The 20,793-nt window shown below is 39.8% G+C and overlaps 1 protein-coding gene and 1 long non-coding RNA gene across 3 annotated transcripts in view; one reads left to right on the forward strand and one right to left on the reverse strand.

Annotated features, from left to right (window-relative positions):
• Positions 1 to 20,793, reverse strand: part of bahcc1b (BAH domain and coiled-coil containing 1b) — a 286,926-nt gene that overhangs the window by 257,962 nt on the left and 8,171 nt on the right. Inside the window, exons 1-2 of one of the 2 annotated variants that reach the window (XM_059948537.1) lie at positions 15,231 to 15,396; positions 13,119 to 13,439 (exon numbers count right to left, since the gene is read on the reverse strand). In XM_059948537.1, coding sequence (XP_059804520.1) covers positions 13,119 to 13,317 — 199 coding nt within the window. In that variant the 5' untranslated portion in view covers positions 13,318 to 13,439; positions 15,231 to 15,396. Of the gene's footprint in view, positions 1 to 13,118; positions 13,440 to 15,230; positions 15,397 to 20,793 lie in introns of those variants that run through there. The other variant, XM_059948538.1, reaches the window with a different exon arrangement.
• LOC132380048 (uncharacterized) lies at positions 15,732 to 19,469 on the forward strand. The gene is made up of 3 exons (XR_009507621.1): positions 15,732 to 16,282; positions 16,467 to 16,783; positions 18,136 to 19,469. It is a non-coding gene; the product is annotated as an uncharacterized LOC132380048 (long non-coding RNA).

Consider the following 20,793-nt stretch of genomic DNA (forward strand, 5'->3'; position numbering starts at 1 on the left):
TTTTGCTGATTCAGGATGATTATGTAAAATTTAGCAATTTAATGTTGTATATCTCTCTTCCCTTCATCTGTAACTGGTATGATTCAGTAACTAATATAAAGTGTCTGAATATTGAAAAGCAGCTGAAAGAATAGTAACACAGTGTGGAGCGTGCCATAATGGGTGAGAGTTTAAGTACAGTATCTTCAGGAAATCCAAAGCCAACCTATTTTGCTCATTGACTTAAGAATAATTATGTCTTCAACAAAGAGGCACAAATCCATAAGAATTCACAATTAAAATAAAATCTCTTTTGTATAAAATATAATCAAGGCTAGAAATCAATGAAATTATGCATGATAGAATCCCAGACAACCGGGTTTGTCTCGAGCAACTTACAAACATAAATTTGATTATTAAACTTCATACAAATCAATTTGTCTTCCCACATTTGACTTCTGCAGCTGTTCACAATTGCTGAAGGCAGACCTTTTTATTTTCTAATGTGCAATTTTACATGAAAGAAAGCATTTCTGATTAATAAGAAACTTTTAAAATATGCTCAGCTTTCATTTGGATTTCCCCCCTTGATGCATTGCATTTTTCGAAAGCGTAAGGCATTCTATTTGAGTCCAGGCAGCACCAACTTTAATTTGTAGATACTCGAGGAGAACTTGCACAGAGCTTTTGCTATGTTTCTGAACATGAAATTAGTGTCAAAATAATTTTTTCAGTGGATTTCTTGTTGTAAATCTGCAAAGACGATACAAGATGTGTTCCCTTCATATAATAGTTTAACTGTCAAGAATGCGCATGTAACAATTTGCTTTAACATTCAAACAATGTTTTTATCACTCAATGAACAATGAACATCTATTTCAATGCTTGTAGCTCATAGTGATCAGCAAAATATATTACAAGAGGATCCAATGGAGTCTAAAATACAAGTTCTGTTATCTCCAGCAGCTGCATATAGATGTTAAGAATTAAGATAGAGCCTTTAACGTTACATATGATATTTTCATTGAGCTTGTTAAATAAAAAACACTGGTGGAACATCATGGCAAATGAGATATGTTTTGCATTTACAATAATTGAACATTGTGCAGAACAAACAATATATTCACAAAACTATCCTGCTTTGTAGCAAGAGATTCTTGGTGACATGAGGGTATTCACCCGAAGGTCAGGTAAAGACAAAATTCAACACCACCCATTAGGCTTCGTATTCACCCTACTCATGTTTTTGTCAGAGGTGACTCATGCATTTTCTGTAAGCTTCATTCATGAATCTTTTTTAAAAAAAATAATCACAATGAATAGCTTTACAAAGGGTAATCCTATGTTCAGTACATTTTGAACCCAACTTATTCTATATATCCCACATGAGTGCACTCTAGTATAATTCAAAGTATGTTTAGCAAAGCGATACTTTGAATATTGAGTACTCAGTTTGGATGGGACAAAAAAAAAAGCGACCTTCAATTATCAAGAGTGAAAACAAGTTTGAAGGATAAATGTTTTTCCTTGGCATTAGTTGAGCCATATCACAGCATAGAGCACAGAAATAATTCTCATTACCATCTGAAATAATATGACTTTACAGTAGTTTTGTTATGCTTAAGTATATAATAGGCAGACTTACTGATAGTTCATTGACCCAATAATTGTATTCAAATACATGACAACAATCCACTGGTCTCATACTCAGTGATTTTCAAGCCATGTCCAACAGAGAGTAACTAGACCCCTCAATTGTATTAAGTCACTTGCACCCAGCTGCTACTATGCACACTTCAAACTGCACCCAACTCACTACGGTACGATTTTCACATCCTGACTTAGCGTCAAAATGCTGAACAGTTTTTGCAAAAACAGAAGTACACTTTTTTTAATAAACACAGTGCAATGGAGCAAAATTCCTTTTGTTCAATGTTAATCTTCCTTTACAGAAGACTTAAACAAATAAAAGTGGCTTAAGAAGAAGGGTCGCTTTAAGAATCTGAATGTTTTCGTTAATCCTAATCAAAAGTAAATAATACACTTTTACTCCAATATATCTAAGATTTCATTTAATCCAGATAATGATTATTCATAGCAGAACATCCAATTTCACATGAAGTGAGCATTTAACCCATTAAACAAAAAGGCAAACTGTAGCCAAAACTCCTCCCATTGACCTCTCTTCACTGCACTAGTATTTTGTTATTCTTTTTCATCCCCTTAAAAAATTATTTTCGTCGAGTTCTATGCATGAGCCCATGATTTTTCAGCACCTATGGATAGATCTTCATACACAGCTCATGGACCACACATATAGACATAGACCAGATGGGCCAATGACGGTCATCTATATGTAATGATAACGACCTTTGTAGTTGTCAATGATGTTCAATGTTCTTTCATTTGGTAATATCTCTTACTTCTTTTAAATTGGTTGACCTTACTATTTTTTAAACTATTTTTAACCAATTGCATCACTCAAATATTCTTTTTTAATTACTTTGCACAGAAAGAAAATTTATATTCTCTCAAAACCAAAACTTAAATACACCTTTAAATTTGTTCCACAAGAAATATAAACACCTCGTCTTCCAATTGTTAACAGGACATCTGGAGCCAAGCCATCGGGCAGGTCCACCCATTAACCCACCCCACCACCACGTCAGCCCCTCCTCTCCACAGCCCCTCAGCGCCTTTCATTCCAAACCAACCGCCCCCCCGCCCATACACTGCCACTCTATGCCTCCAAACTTCATACCTACACTGACACAGTCACCGTCCCACTGTGCTTTCAGATGTCCTGCTGCTACCTAGAAGAATTCCCCTTGCCCAGAGTCACTGTCACTTTATCATTTCCTGTCACTTTATGTACATACATTCAGTCAATGTATGTAAACTAATCTTATGTATATACGGCCACACTCAGCAGTTACTCGTACATTGTGTTTTATAGAATTGCTTTTATATTTATACTTATTGCGTTTTTTAATGCTGCATTGGATCCAGAGTACCAACCATTTTCCTTTAAACTTGTGTACCGAAGAATGACAATAAACCATCTTGAATCTAGAACCTTTAATTTCCTTTAAAGTCCAATGTCCTTCAGTGTGCCTTATGGTTGGATAGAGGTAGATCCTTTTCTAATACTTCATGTCATAAGCTCAGATCGCTCAATGTTATTACACAGAAAATGGGGCAGTAAAATAGCACAGTACAGCCCTCAAGGTTGTGTTTATCTTTTAACCTACTTTAAGATCCAACCCTTCCCTCACATTTTCTTTACATTCTTGTGCCTGTCCAAGAATCTCTTAAATGTCCCTAATGCCTGTGCCAAACCCCTCCCTAGAATCACCTTCCACACCTACCTCTGAGACCCATCCTTCTACTTTCCTCCAATCCCCTTAAAATTAATCCCCATCACATCAGCCATTTCCACTCTGAGAAAGAGTCTCTGGCTGTCTACTTGTATCATCTTGTACCCCTCTATCAAGGCACCTCTCATCCTCCTCCACTCCAAGGGGCATGGCATTAGCTCACTCAATCTCTCCGCATAAGATACGCTCCCTAATCCAGACAGCAGCCTGGTAAATCTGCTCCGCGTCCTCTCTAAACCTTCCACATCCTTCCAGAAATGAATGCAATACTCCAAGTGTGATCTAACCAGAGTTTTAATAGAGCTACAGCACTACTGTGCGGCTCAAACGCAATTCTCCAACTAATGAAAGCCAACATACCGTATGCCTTCTTAACCACCCTATCAGCTTGTGTGGCAAGACTGTCCAACACAAACAGTGAAGTACATTTACACAAAGACTTCATCATTTCCTCCCTTGACTTGTATCTGAACACAGGAAATCATCTGCCAGCAGAACAGTCCCAGAGAGCATATTGATACTGCTACTCCCAAATCCTAGACCCCACTTCCACCCCACTGATGTGGAAGCACCGCTCTGCACAAACTCCTTCCGTCAGCCTCCGGCCATCCCAACGTTTCACATATTTACCATTCTTCCTGAATTTAGCTCCTATATTCATACCAATCCAACTAAAATCACTGCCTAAAAGTATGTTTTTCTGCAGGTATGTGGATTTAAAAACAGGGGAATTGTCAGCCTACACGATGACCCTTGTAAAATTTGAGGTGAGATCTTGTTGCTTTTGTGGAAACACGGGAAAATGTCATATTGATGAGGCCCGCAGTGGTATGGGACACATAAAACCATTAATATTACACATAAAGTTTATTTGATCAAAGGAGAATCTTCAGGCTTTAATTCACAGAATTGAATAGTAGTCTAAAGCTCCCATCTGCTTTCTCGCTTTCACTCCTTATCACGATGGCCATTCACGCTGTGGTATAGTTCTTCTGACACCGACAACCCTCCAGTACCTCACCCAAGAAGCCGTCCGATACAAAGAATATCAGCATTCACCAATACAATGAGTGTTTGCAATCTTTTTAACAATAAAAGGCAACCAACTGAGCTCAATTCTTCCTTCCCCCAACATCCACCCACAAGTGCTTTCCAAGAGGAGTCATCCGACAGTGATCATGAATAGGAGCACTGGCAGATATCCCCCCCTCTCCTAGTTTAGAGATGGTGAGGCCAACTGCATCTCCTACACCCCCGCCGCCTGCTGAGAACAATTAATTCAGTGCAGACAAAAGATCAAACTGAGCCCTTCCTAATCTCTATGGCTTTGTACCATTTATCCACAAGTCATCAGAGAAGCATTACACATCATTTATGCTGTAACTATAAATCTATGTTCTGATTTGCTAACTAGATCCCAATAAAACTCGAAGTGCAAACAGTACAGCATTATTTACTCCTGATTTGGTTTGGAATAAAAATGTCCATTTCCTGATACAAGCTTAAAACCAGCTGCAAATCAAAGTAATTCAAATCACACTCATGTAAACACTCTAAATCAAATAGTCGGTCACTCTGGCCCCCAAGGAAAACCACAGCATAATAGGTCTAACAGTATTAGGTGTTTTATGTCAATGAATACTTTATGTGCTCTACATGTCGTGTGATATGTGGTGGATGTTTATGCAATCGGTTGCCTGGGTTCCAGCAAGGTTACGGAACAGGTACCGACACAAAGATCCCAACAGAATCTCCAGCACCACTCCCAACACTGACACTAAATGCAGCTTCATAGCCATGGCCAAAGCAGTGAACAGCCAGTGACTGAGAAAACCCTAACGCAGATCCCAAAATTACAATGGGGATCAGCCATATGTAGGTATTGCACGATGTACAGTACTGCAACAACGGTTCTCAACATTCACCGCGCACACAGCTGAAAACACACTCAGGACAAACCAAAATGCTCTTCAGGTATTGACAAACCTGAATCAGAATCAGGTTTATTATCACCGGCATGTGGCATGAAATTTGTTAACTTAGCAGCAGCAGTTCAATGCAATACATAACAATTATAGTAATATAGCAATTAGCAATAGGCAATACAGAAAAAAACAAAATAAAATGATAATAAATAACTAAACCAATCACAGTATATGTATATTGAACAGATTAAAAATTGTGCAAAAAACAGAAATACTATATATTAAAAAAGTGAGGTAGTGTCCAAGGGGTCAATGTCCATTTAGGAATCAGATGGCAGAGGGGAAGAAGCTGTTCCTGAATCGCTGAGTGTGTGCCTTCAGGCTTCTGTACCTCCTACCTGATGGCAACAGCGAGTTAGTAAAAAAAAAAACAAGTTAAAAGAAGTTACTATAACTAGGTTGCTAATATTTGTTTTGATTAAGTTTTCAGAAAGAAAATCATTTGATGACAATTGTCTTTCATCTCTAAAATACGAAGAGCAACTATGCAAGGAGGATTAGATCTATTTTCATACATTTCTCAAAATAACCAAATGTGTTTTGTGAGCTCCTCCGTTGATAACTCAATGAATTCCCCAAGTGGTAAAGGTAGCAAAAAAATTTCACATTTTGTAATTTAATCACCAATCCCAAGAAATCAGCAGCAGTAATGACAAAAGCCAAGTGCAAAATATTTCTATTTGTGAAAATATCCTTTAAAAACAGTAAAATGTATAGCATCTTCAGCATTCACAGCACATACCCCAATGAAGAGTGCTTTCAATTAATTACTATTAATGTACAATCACAGGTGTTCAGTTGGCAAATAACGAAAGCAGCATTTCCATGGAAATGTCACTGTAAATAGAGTGTATTCAAAATATTGCATCCCCAATTCGTGATCATTGCTCCAAAAAATATTCTCTTCCTCTCTGCAGACCTCCTCACAACCTGACACCACGTTCTAATACACACTCTCTTCCTGTCACATGACATGAAGAAATTTAGGCACACATAGACAATAATTAACCTTTTGAACAAAAAAAAACATAAAATACTATGATGAATGCCCCAAAAAAACAATTAAGCGTCAGGCCATACTTTATTTTGAAAACTCATTTGGAAATATTTCTGTCATAAACCATTCTCAAACCTGAGGTAACTTTTTAAACAACCTACGGATTTTATTCTGCATAATGCCTTCTGAGGAATACAGGAGCAAATTTTATTTTCTGAACATTATCTAAATGTAAAGTAGAAACTGATTCATCCAAGTCAAAATCAAAACTGCAACGAGCCTAATTATGTGTGGAATTTTTAAAAAAGTTAGAAAAGGGGATTTCTATGTTTTATTGGCACAATTTACGTTTCTAATCAGAAGTGAGACTGCTGTCATTATTTTAAAAAGAGAACAAAATGGCTAAAGATTTCAAAAACTACTTTTGCCAGTTGCCTCTTGCTTCCCCTGGGAGAAGCGTTTGTGGTAAAAAGAATCCGCCTGCTGCCTTCAACTGTTGCTATCAGTTGGAGAAGTTGAGAGTTTCTGTCTGAACTATACGCTGACTGTGAGCGTAAAACGATAACGACCTCTAAAAATTCCACAATCATAATCGTGTACATTGAACAAACCTTTCTTCCAACATAATTGTGCTTATGTTGTAAAACAATTTTGCAATTAATTTGCTAATATGGATAAGTGGATAGATTGGATTACAAATGATTAACTTCCACAGCCTCTTCTCTAAGTACATCTCTAAACATCTTGCACTGTAAAACAAGCTGGCCGCTGCATTTCCCCTTAATATCAACAAAGCTGCGAGAATGCAAGAAGAAAGTTTACGTTTTGTGACAAAATTTAAAACTGGGTATTTCTTTTAATCACTTTCTGTGTAAAAAAATAAGCTCCCGGCCTCGTGCGACCAAAATGATCGAGATTTTAAAAGGTTCTGAAAAGAGATCCACTCGAATATTCTCAGTCTGGTCAGTTTTAAAATGCAAATGGAAAGTATGTGTTTTCTTTTTTTTTAAAAAAAATAATGCGCCGATTAAGTTGCATCGGAAGAAACCAATATTAAACTGTGCTCATTAAAGCCCCTTTAAATGAGATATATAGGGGTAGAGGGAGGTTGTTGTAAATGAGAGAGAAAATAAAACAGCCGATGCTTTTCTAAACAGACAGAGTGAATAAGATCAGCGGGAGCTGCAGAGTAAATAAATAGTAAGATTAGAGAAGGCGGGGATCTCAATTCAACCCCAGCACAATACACCAGCTCGAAAGCTTTAGCAGCCGCGGAGTCCTCACTTTTTTAAAAAAACAGAATTTTCCAAAGAAAATTCAAATTAGCACTTTGGTACATCGGCTGTCACGGCGGGATACAGCAGAAAGGCGTCTAACAGCTTTAACACGCTCGGGATTTACCTAAAAGCAGTAAAGATTTTAACAGGGAGGAGAATCCATTTCGAGTTTAACCAAGGAGGTTTTCCTTTAAATACGTACTATAATATATATCACTCCTTTAAAATCAGAAGCGGTTCGCGGCATCTTGAGGGGATTTCTTCTTGCTTAACAGAAGGTCCAGTTATGTAACGTATTAAAGTTAATTCATTTAATGTTTGATTTGGTTATCCGAAGGAGAAACACAGAGTAACAGCCTTACTTACCAGCCATCACCCCGATTACGAATACGTGAGCTCACTGAACTAGCAATTGAATCCCCTGGCGTTAGGCAGCCTGGACTGTCTAATTTCAGACAGTACCTTTCATTTAGAAGTGATATCTGCTTTATGTTTTACGCCATCATATATTTGGTCTCAGGAGTGCACGCTACATTGAAAAGCTTCGAAATCCTGGTTTAGGGAGAGGGAGAGCTGAAAGATTGTATGCTCCAACTAAGCCTCACACCGTTCTTCTAAGGAAGCAGAGTAATTGTAAATGAAAGGCATGATTAAGGGATAAATGCCGCAAGTTTCAACAATATAAAGAGAGGGCCAGTTATAAATGCACTTTCGGAATCTCTCTTCTAATCCTTGAGTTGGATTCAAGAGCCCAGAAGAATTAAGGATGGTGGGCGTCGTTTTTTTTAATGTGTTTAGTTTTAGCCAACGGGGTAAACTCGTCAAAAATAAAATCTGCTCTGCTTTAAGAATCCGGCCGCAGTTGGATGTTGTCACTGTAATGAAACGTAATCCGGGAGGTACATACTGACTGTCCCGTCTGGGCGAGGTGCTTTCAGAATTAAAACGCTTTCTGTAAACGAGGCTAAATTTGCTTCATCATTCATTTTTTTTAGTCATACAATCTCGGCTGTTCAAGAAAGATGTCGTCAAAAGATTAAATGTGTGTTCCTGTGTTTCTGCGGTTGTTTGGTTGTTCTGTGAAGTATTTCTTGACATCTGTACATACTCTGCAAAGTGTCGCCTGGTTGCAGTCGCTTGAACAGTATCAAGTATTTTACAGCAAAATTAAATCTTCTCCAGGAAATACCTCGTTGTGCATAATAAGTGAAATGGAGCAAACAGGCACGGGCTAAATTAAGGCTTCAATGGCGGGATTTTAATTTGTAATTTAAAAAAAAATTAAAACGGAACGAAAATACTTCATTATTGGACGTTTCTTCTGCATTCCATTGCTTCTAATTCAAAAACTTCACAAACGACTGAGCTTATTTATGTCTGTACAACTGCTACAGAAACACTAGTCTTTTTAATATGTCACATTAAGACCAAAAACGCGTTCATTACCGAACGCAATCACTCACACACGAAATTGCCAAGCCTTGTCAAGCCGGCCCACTCTAGACTTTTCCAACATTGACTGTGTGTGTGTGTGTGTGTGTGTGTGTGTGTGTGTGTGTGTGTGTGTGTGTGTGTGTGTGTGTGTGTGTGTGTGTGTGTGTGTGTGTGTGTGTGTGTGTGTGTGTGTGTTTCAACGTGACATTTCACTCAGAAAGTGTCAAAGTACCAAATAAAATCCAAAGAAATCCCAAAACCAATTTAATTTGAAGATGTGAGGGTCGTTGGGCGCTTAGCGAAAAAAAAACCCTCTATAAATCAGCAGCAAAGGGGGCGGGAGGACACACCTACGACAGAGAAGCGGTCGTGTCCAATCACCCAGCTACTGAGCAAGGCTACTGGGTATAGCAAAGGAATGAAGACAAGAGAATCTAAACTCCTGGACCCATCCAGCAGCCTCGACCAACACTGGCTCATGCGCCTGCACTGTCTTTTCCAATCGGCATTAACAATATTTGCCACATTTTAAATGTACTCAAAATTTAGACCCATCCATGGGTGCCGACTTTAAAGTAGAGTATTAATTGGCTTCATTGTGTTTCTAAGCAAATAACGTTGCGCGGATACCTTATCTCCTTTAAGAGATTTTGTCTGTCCGTGTACAGCCATTGTTTCTGCTCGGTTTAAATGAAACATTCGCCATATGTACATACCTCTCTGATAGTACAACATACACTCTAACATCTGCATCTCTCCATTATCTCTTTCATCTGATAAAAAGTAATAAATCAACTCGTCTATCGACTTGTCTGACCAATAAATCTATTTGACTAATAAAACTATCTAAATATTGATCTACGTTTCTATTGACAGGCAATTTCACAAATAAAATAAGAAATCTTTACAAGCGGGCAGTATTGTAGGCCAGTAAGAAACAAAAGTAGAATATGGTGATATGGTGAGGGGGGGGGGGTGGGAGGGGAGGTTGTAAATGACAGGCAAACTAAAACCCCAAGAAACCAAAGGAACACTCCCGTGAAAAAAAATTAAACTCTTCATATGGACGAGGGCGACGGGAAAGATTAACACAGACCAAAGTACAGAAAACGACAGAAGCAAAGAGAGAAATTGTATCCGGATTACACTAACGTGAATTAAATTCCTTTTGTATGTGTTTGTCAGAGACTGAGAGTGACTGAAGCCCCGTGACTTCAGCAGAATGCTAGATTTGAAGGTTTAGATTTTATTCTTCATAAGTACCATTTAAGTATTGAAATACTGGGATAAATTTGCAGAATGGTAGACTTGGACGGGGTAGAGCCGTGTGTCGGCGGGCCTTGTCACAAATTTCATTTTGGAGAGAACTACATGTGGACTCGTATCAGCATTTTTTCATGTTGCACCGCCAGCCCCAGAATATGGCATTACTATCCCTGCTGGTAAGTATCTGCAAAAGCCGGGCAAAAAAAAAAATGGCAAGCGTCCCAAGATAATTTTTTAAGGTGCTGAAAATCTTTCAGGCATTTATTATATATTTTTTCATTCATTCTGCATTAGGGACGCATTCTAAAGCGGAATTGACCCAAAACAGGTAGCTGCAAATAATGCAAATAATTTGTCGGCCGACTGTGCAACCCTGGCACATCTTTCTGCTTCCTGGCTGGCTGGGATAGGGCCAGTGGTCGCATTCCTGGATACATTATAATTAATAATGGCTAATAAACTATCAAATGGAAAACGTCCCCACAGCAAGAATCGAATCCAGTTTAACAGAGTACACCCAGCAAAGTTTTCTCAGAATAAATATTACTTGGCGTTGTGTTTCACTGTGTTTTTGTAAAACTAAACCCACTGAAAGCAGGTCGGTGGTGCTCAGCCATGTTGGAACTTGCATACAAACAACAGAAAACAGGGATTTTGTATATAAGTATATTCGTGTGCTGATACAATTCAAATGAATTGGTCAAATTTGATGTTGCATTTTGTTAAGGTATTTACACTGAACGGCTTAGTTTTATGTAATTTGATTACTATCTATCAATACAAAGATCAATTGCTAGTTAAAGGCCCAAATAAAAAGATATTTTAAAACTATATTTTTTAAAAAAACTGTACATGATGTGCAATGACTGAAATAACGATGGGATATTCGGGCTCGATCAATGGGGAGCGTTGGGTCACTTTAGTAAAGATGGAGATTGCGCCTGTTTAGATTGGCTTATATTGCAGTCAGATTAATGAAACGTTTTGACTCGGTGCCAAGTGCATCAAGCGAAACGTTAGAACACCCGTATTACTGGACTCCGACTATTCAGAGTCCGTGTCGTTATTCTCAAAGACGGTCATGATTTCAATATTCCTCACAGCCTTGTCATCTTGCTGGTCAAATCCCCAATGGAGGTCTTGATTCGCATTTGGAATTCTAATCTGCGGGTCCGGCCATTTCCAAACACAATTTTACCGCCACGTTTTATAACTCGCATCAGGCGGCATTTTCTAACCAACAGTAATTTATCAATCCAAATGCTGGTGGACAGAAATCTTGCCATTTCATGTGACCACTGCAGTATCTATTCGGCATTGGCCTGGAAGCAAGAAGCAGTACGAGATCAAAAATGGCTTGTTTTAATGTGGGATCTATCCCCCCTTTAAATTTGCACAAGCTTTCACAGGAGCTCTGCAACTTACCCTTAGCCTGGCAGTGAAGCGATGACTAAGGTGGTGTGGGTTACCTTAATGATAGAAATTTAACAATTTCCCCGTGTAATACACGGAGCATCCCGTCTCATCTTTTACACTGCTAAACCTTACCAAATGTATTTATTCCTCAACTTGACAGTACACGCAAAAGTAAGCGATGATTGAGCAGCCTGTTGTTTCTGGGGGAGGGGGAAAGTTTCAGTCACTGGTCTCGGCGGTGACTGAAGTGAATTTTTTTCCCCACCAGAATTGCTTAGAAAACCGCCATCGCTAGCACCCCGAGAAAGGAGCTGGTGTGCATGTGTGTTTTTTTTTCTCTCTCCACTTTTTTAAAAGATGAAACTTGATCCAAACTATATACTTAGAAACCATCGCTGGGAAAAAAATAAGAAACACCGACACTCAAAACATCTGCTCTGACAAAACCAAGAACTGACAACCTCTATTATGTTACTGCTGTTACTACAGAGGAATGCCGTGAAGCAAACGTTTGTGAACGAAGACGATGGTTTGAATGTGGATTTTACCTAAGAGAAAGTGACTTGGGAAAGAGCGGTGTAATCCTGTGCTTGGAAACGTGTGCGATTCCACGGCGGTGCACTAAATAAAACCATCGATATCATTTATTTAAAAAGTGTGTAATTAGTACTTCATACCGGGCACACGACGAGGAGTTACGAACTCGACAGTCAGAGCAGACTGTTTTTGCTCCATCGCCCGTGCAGTATTTAACAGAATACCAGAAACACTTGACCAAGTTTCTGAATGCCGAGTGAACCCATTTTCACCCTCACACTTCGCAAACCATTTTAGAAACCGGATTTTCGAGCATTACACCACACCACTACACACCCGCAGACAGACATTTTGCCACTTAAGCTGAATGCTGAGCCTGACAGCGATCTCTCTCTTTGAAAAGCTCCATTCAATATCCTTTTGCACTATTACATTTCTGCAGAATACGCAGAACATAAGGATTTGAATCTTTCTATTATTGCATTACAGTTTATCAATATACAGATCTCCGCCGACAGCCTCTTTTTTTCCAAGGTGACTATAGTCTCTATTAGATAATAGCATTTGAATATGCGTTCTCCATCCTAGGTAGACTTTTCTACAGAATGTAATACGCTTATCATTTTTAGTATAAACTCCTACTGTTCAAACTTAGCTTAATTTAGCTATTAATAAAATAAAGTGATTGCTGAACATCGCTGCTGGGTAAGAGCTCTTCAACAAAAGCCTGCACGAATCTATGCTTTTTTAAAAAATCAGCTATTTTCAAAACAAAAAAAATCCGATCTGGCGGTCTTGACTTGCAGACAAAGATATTTACACACGTGAGTCCCCGTTGAGATCCACTAACCTGAATGGGTGGCCATGGGGAGGGGAGACGGGAAATATTTTGCAGGTTGGAAATGAGCCGGGTGCGGTGCCGTGCTGTGGCCGGTTGAGGCGATTCTTCCGACGGCTCGGTGCGCCAGGGCGCCGCGCTCCCTGGCCGCCTCCACGCCGAGTGCATGAGAGAGGAGGTGCGGAGGAGGAGCGAATTCCCTGCCGTCCATAGCGGACTGAGATCGTCCTCAACGTACAGATCCACAAAGCCGAACGAGTCTCCGGGACGGATTCAAGCGGATCCAAATTCATCTGGGCGATCTGGTTTACAGCCAGCCGAGTCTCCCATACTCTGCAACAGAGACAGAATCGGCCATCAATCGCACATCTATTCTGGGCTTCAGATCCGGGGAAGATAAACTTTGTAAGCTCCGTCCTTCCTTTCTTGCAGCCGCCATACTGCACCAACTACAATAACATCAAATGAAAACTCATACCCTTCCCGATAATTCAAAACCACTCCGTTTTAAACTCCCTTGTAATAAAAGCCAAACCAAGAGAACAGAAAATTCAAGGCAGCCTTTCTCCAACCGAATTATTTTAACAGCAGAAGAGGAATTGCCCGGGAATATTTATAAAACGTGCAAAAGATATACGTAATTATATTTTAATTCATTCTCTTTCATCAATCACATCGATTTACCTCAACATTTGGTAGTCTCGCGAATAAAAGAAAATTAAACCAAATATCTGCACTTACAGAGCCTGCATTCAGCACACGGCTCTCAGGGACATAAATTACCCATGACACTCAGAGGATTAAACAATGAAATGTTTATTAAAGGCGGCCCCTGTTTCTAAGACGAATTGGTTTACGGGACAAAATTTGTACCGCATTTTTCTTTTAACATTTTGTCCAGTTATTTATGCAGATTTTATGCATACACGTTTTAGGCAATGGCGCAGACAGCGTGAAGAAAGCTATTTAATTTAAGACACTATCGTTCATTTGGATGCCCCAAAATGTATCTTTTCGCTTCTCTTTTATATTTTGCAGAAGCCTTCCTTCCCCTCCCTTCCTTTTTTTCTGCATTTTCACATGACATTAATATCGAGGTGATGTTTCCAAAGCAACAACACGCTAAAATTGCAGAACACTGAAATGATTTCAAATGCCACACAATTTAACATTAAGGAAATGAATTGTAAGATTCCCCCTCATCAACCAACAGTTATCTCAAACGTCGGATTTTATGTGCGAAATTGCCATGTGTGAAATAGAAACATTTTGCGTTCTGCGTAAAAATAATGCATGTTACTCAATAAATTGCAATGCGAAGTACGAGCGACAAAGATAGAACAAAAAAAAATCAACCGACCACAATCTATATTTTAACGATAGCCAAAATCGGACAATGTAAAATGCTCATTTTTTTGGCATATAGGGAATTGGGTTGTCAATTTACATTTTAATATGATCACTATTTGCTTTGGTGTGCTTCTTTAATCTCCAACAAGCGTTGCTGTGCTTTTAAATTTAAACCCTCATGTTATCTGCTCGCCAACAAAACGGCGGCGTAAGTTATACTCGGTTTTATTTTACTGGTCTTGTAAATTTAGTCTTTTTTTAAAAATGAGACCGTCTCTCATATTGCCGAAAAGGGATGAGGCATCCCGTATCGTTACAGTCGATAAGAAAGCTGCTAGAGCTCAGACCGCTCCCTCTGCTCACTGTCTTCTTCATAATATCGAAAACATCGCGACGCTCTCAGAAGCTTTCTACTTTAATTCGGTTGTTTTTTATTCTCTCATTCAAAAATTGGGACGCATCTGAGAGGGTGTTTCGGGTAGGTGAATGGGATCTGCTCAGTACGAGCTGTCCTCTCGAGTCAAGCCGGGCGAGAGAACGCCTAGAGCGGATGCCCAACTACAGCCGCCCGCTTGGAGCTTCTGTTTCCGTTTTATGCACGGACAAAAATGGGATTTTAACAAACAAAATTCCAGAACGGTTTGTTGATTACATTGCTTTAATAACAAACACAGACCGATAAACATTAGGTTACAGCTAAAATAACAAATATTTCAATTCTTATGTTTGTATTTTGACTTTTATTGTATATATGTAGCAAAAACGTGTACTTACTGGAATTCCGAGTATACACTGCCTTATAGTGAAAAAAACAAAAAGAAAATAATTTTTAATTATCTGGACGCTATGTGACATGCTACACTTCTGAAAAGGTTGCAGTGAGCACGAGCACTAAAAGATTTCTTACTTCAACAACTTGTCTGTACAATGAGGCACGCACTGCTAGCAATCCTGGGCTCTTGTCAATCATCCTGTGTAAACAAGACTTCTATTGGTTGGCGCTTTGCCAGCTTCCTGTCAATCAACCAGTGTAAACAAGCCTCTGATTGGCTCGCGGCCAGTCCGCACCGGGCTGCATGAAAAGCAATTAGGGTGCGGCGACGGTTTCGGGGCGCCCCTGGCTGAGAGCTGCTGGAGAGAGATATAAAGGGAAGTGACGGTTTCGCGGCGGCCTCCGAAGAGACCCAAATGGCCCTTGAGCAGAAAAGGGGAAGAGTGAAAAGAGTGGAGATGTAGTGCAGGAGGAAGGTGATCTTTGCAGAGAAATGCTCATTGATGGGGGGGGGGGGGGTGAGAGGCAAGTGCGTGGAAAAATGCGTAAACCCAGGGAAAAAAAAGAGTTTCAGAACAGTGAGGAAGTGGGATAAGCAACGAGGAAGAAGAAAAGGACAGAATGCGAAAGAACTATGGAAGACAAAAAGAGGTGTCTGAAAGGAAACAGTAAAAGCGAGGCAGCAGACTTTCCAACAGCAGGAAGGCGGCACAAAGATTACTCCGACCAAACGGAATACATTGAGAAGCAACAAATGGATAGACTTCTTTAAAGTACTGGAAGGTGCATAGCGGCGAGCACGAGGAAGATACAAATGCTTTAACGTACTTCAAATACAACATCAGAGAGGGGGGGGGGGGAGGACCGTGAGATCTGAAGAAGTTGGAACGAGCAATTGTGCACGAAAGGGTGAAGAAATTCAATACAAGTCGCCTGGCGCGAAGAGGAAGTTTGGAAGGCAATGTGCTTGCAGTAACTGACGATGGTGTGTGTGCTTGTATTTGCGTGGACTTCTTCGGTGCAGAGTTTCAAAAGAGGTAAATGACAAACTGAGGTGGGTTTAAACACATTTATTTGCTAATTCTATTTTCTTTATCACTTCTTCGCTACCCCAGCTCCCCGATCGTACTCATTCGCGTACAGATCTATCCACCTCGTTCTTTCATTCGCCTTTTGCTATGCTCGCGTTTTTTCACTCCCTTTCTCCCGCTCTCTCACTCGCTCGCTTGCACCAACAGTGAGTGCGCACAGAGGAGCCCTGTTGAAGCCTGGAGGACCAGTGGATTGGATAATTAATGCAAAATGACTGATGGCTGTTGAAGAAGGCAAGTCCTGCAAAGAGGATTGTGCGTGATCAATGAAGCATCACTGATTGACGGTTTCCTTCGATCTTACACCCAGATCCAACTACCGGAACGAGGACTTGTCACCAGAGGCCGGAGGCTACTCTTTGCATGCTTGCGAGGCAACGCAAAACACACACAAAAAAGGGAAGAGAAACAGGACGCTTCTTAAAAACTGTTTTGCAAAAAAAAAGCGCAGGAGGGGACTATAGGTAAAAAAAACACTTCAATTACTGCTTGAAAATTTCGTACCTGTATATTTCATTAATTTTTCAAGGATTTGCAAGCCAGTTGTGAATTGGTATAGATTAAAATAGACACGAAGCGCAGACACAAATACCCATTAAGAGTGTTAAAACCTACAGTGCCAACATCTGGCTTTCCCTTGCCGCAAGAACTGTCAGGTTTAGACGGCTATCATGCATTCAGAGCCGACCAACCGGTGATCTGTGGGCTTTGGGTCTGATTCGAAAGCATGACCGTTAGAAAACATCTGAAATGGAATGGGAGCCCATTCTGAGAGAAAATCGCGCTCTGTAGGGAAAAGAGAACATTTAAATAGAAAGGCACCAGTCAGTTATCTTGCTGCATGATTTCAATATAGATTGTAAGAAGGAGACTGTTACTTTAATCCACAAAGCTCTGAGTGAATGTGAGAAATCTCTCTAATAGGATACAGCATCTGTGTTACATTATAAGCTGTTGAGGTCATTCTCGTAAATGGTAGAAGCTATTGGCACGGTTACTTCATTACGAGGCATTTTATTGATGAAAAACGTAAAATTAAACGGGGCTCGAAAAATCTAAAAAACAGTCTACATGCAGTGATGCCTGGTGCGTTTTTAAATCGCCTGTTTAATTGGAATTTCAGACATTTTATACAGATTACGTACCCAAAGTGTTGCATTCTTTTTTTAAAAAAAAGAGGAAGGGCGAAGATCTGGTTTTAGCTTTTGGAACCTACCGATCGTCATAAAGAACACTTTAAAACATCAATTAAGATAAAGCGTTCCAAAGGTGAACCAGATGTCCGTTCCTACTTGGTATTACAATTTTTAAGTGACTGTAACGGAAAATCAAAGAAAACACATAAAAAGCTGAAATACCTCATAAGGTTAGACATTTCCTCTTTAGGCTTCCATAACTTTTATCCCAAAAAAATTTATATACTATTTGTACAATGGACTCTTTATGCTGAGCGGCGGTCTCGTGTTGTATTGTAAAGTTACTATCATTAAGGAATCTAGCCTAAATGATTGAAAATAAAGCCCATTCACGGCTGCTAGGCCTTCCCTTCTAGCGTTTTTGAACCGATTGCGTATTGAGCTTTACCGTATTTAATTTATAAATAAATCTAAAGACACTACGATTACTAAAAACGGTGGCGGCTTCAGGAACCCGGCCAAATCTGATCGTTTTGTTTCAAGCAAGTCTGCTCGAGGAAAAGAAAGTAGTGCAATGAGATAAAAATGCACAACTGATTCAATTGCGTTTTGAACGTTGTTTGGTCAAGTTAATGTACCTGTTCCAGGAGTTCACCCTGTAGTTTTGTTCTCTTTAACAGGGTTCCAAATTTAGGAATAGGGAGCACGTGGATACACCGTGGAAAGAAATCCCAAGCTCGGCTGGTGTGAAAGCGATTTCTCTACCGTTATCTTCCCCTGACAAGTGAATTTCTGCCGCTTGATTCTTGATAGCAAGAGTGTGTGAATGCTGAGCTCCGACTCTGAACCTGCTTGGGGAGCCACCACGTAGACGGCGTAATCGCCCTGATGCTTAAGTAAGCACTGTGTAATGGGAGTACAGGAACAATATAAACTGCTCGGCCGCGAGCTCTCAAATCAACTTGAGGAGATGAGATGGCCTCTCCAACAAATTCTGGGCCTATAAAAATATTAAACAAATGGCTTAGGTTCTAATCTGGATTCCTCAGTCAGACATTCCCATAGAAATATGGACACTCTCAGCTTTGTCGCTAAATTTAGCAATTGAGAGCGTCTACTTTATGGCGCGCGAGTGTATTTTATTACAAATATATGTCGTCAGTAATCAAAGAAATTGGTCTCCTTAACATCAGAATTTCACTAACATTTAACTTCACAGAGCAATATAATTTAAGTCAACAATTTCTATCGATTGTACATTTGCAGGAGAAAGATCCCAATAACTACAGATTTAATTCCTGTTTGCTCAATAAGTTTTTTTTAGCATTTTATTATAAATTCTAATGTTATTGCAGGGCAAAGGCGGGCTAGCTTATTTTATTCGAGTAAGTTATTAGCATTTCCTCTTGTGGATATTGTTGCTTCGGTAGATTTTTTAAATGGATTTGGCAATTTCTGATTAGATCCGTCACGATCGTTCATTTACGGGAGAGGACTCACGTGCCCCAAATGTATGTGTGCGAGGTGCGATTAAACCTTCAACTGGAGATAAAATGTTTTGAGTTTTTCTTTTTCTGTCCATGAGTAATTATTTAAACAATTGTTTAATTTGTTTTGCATTTGCGCGACAAGTGAGCAGCTTATTTCTGACAATATATCAGATTTTCTTTAAAATTAACAAGACTTTTAGCCCACGCTTTTTGTCGCCTAGCCTTGCTTTCCGTTTGATATGCACGCTTTAACTGTGGAGGTTCCTGTTTCAGTGGTCGCTAGTTTAAAGGTGCAGGGGAAATAAACTCGAGCGTTCCTAACACAAAAAAAACTTGTTGTGCTTAAACTAAAAGGATTTTATGACTTGCCGGAGTTGTTAATTATCAATTTATTGCATAGCAATATGACGAAAACACAATCGATGCTGAATATGCACGGTGGTTATTAGCAATCGCTATCTGTTGATGAATTTATGTATTGTAGTGAATTTAATTACCGATCTAAATAAATGATATACACTGCGTGCAGATGGCCATTTTAATATTGGATTGGACTGTTCCGCGTTGTGTGAACTTCCACGCCGGAGGCTCTGAAGCAGTTCTCAGAAGGAACGACGAACCGAGACTGCTTTCTACCCACCCACCCCGCTCTCCGAGATCTAAATTCCTCTTTCGGTTCGAATTGCAGCCGAGGACGGGCCGGGTGGAGGTAGCTGTGGCCTCAGAATGAGGCGCATTGAAACATTCAGCAGAAGAGCTCGGATTGCAAGAACCGATATTGGCGGAAGGAGCTCGAATGTAAAATCCGCATATATAAGTTTGACAACATGCGCTCGCACCGTGGGAGTCTGCTGATCTTAAAACAATCTGCTTTCAAAAAAAAATCTTTTAAATCGACAACCTCGCCCCTCCTCTCAATTCCCTGGACCCAATACTTTCTAGGCAATTGTAAAATTAGTTGGTCTATTTTGGGAAGATGTCAGCCATCAGACACAAATTCGGTGGCAGTGTAAATCTGCGGACCGGACGGCTACACTTTTTTTGGCGGGCGCCGAGCAGCGCGAAATCGACTTTCGGTTTCAGATCTTATCAGTCGGAAGGCGGGGAAGGTTGTGGCTTGAAATCTGCAGTTAATCAAAGTAAAATGTGTTTATTTTACAAAATAGATTGAGAGGGAGAAAGGTAAAGGTTCAGAAAAGGGGAGAGATATGACAGAACAATCCTCGTAGGAAGAGAGACATTTGGAATGATTAGGACGGACAAAACTGATGTCAATACCCACTTGATTCGGTGAACCGAAAGGGTAGAGGGTTTTTAAATCCAAGATAATTTGATACTGAGGTGTAGGGGGAAAGTGTAACGTGTGCTGGGAGGTGGAAGTTGGATAAGAAAACCCTTGCTTTTCCATAACTAATATTTGTTCAAATAAAACAAAATAATTCTTTCTCCTATAAAATAATGTCAACAATGTAACACAATTTATTCTATTTCTGAGTCGATCAATGCGCGTCTGTCTTATAAAATTCTTGCACACACAAACGTTAAACAACAGTCTTTGCAACCTCCGGGCTCGTCTCGTGTGCTGTGTTTTGGTAAGAGCTCCCTATATTTCACAGTTTCTGGGAATTGTGCTGATGGGCCGGATTTATCTTTTGTACCATCTGTTTAAAGAGACAAAACGCGGACATGAAATGAATTGCAAAGCAGCGAATGTAAAATGGCACGAATGAAACCCCCTGTTTACAATAGAATAACACGCTGATTTACAATATAAGTATGTCCTCGTGATGGTTGATCTCACATAGCGTTTGTTTGTGGACTTCCACGTCGATTTCAATGAAGCCTGGC

Source organism: Hypanus sabinus, chromosome 23, assembly GCF_030144855.1.
Source record: "Hypanus sabinus isolate sHypSab1 chromosome 23, sHypSab1.hap1, whole genome shotgun sequence".
Classification (NCBI taxonomy): Eukaryota; Metazoa; Chordata; class Chondrichthyes; order Myliobatiformes; family Dasyatidae; genus Hypanus; species Hypanus sabinus.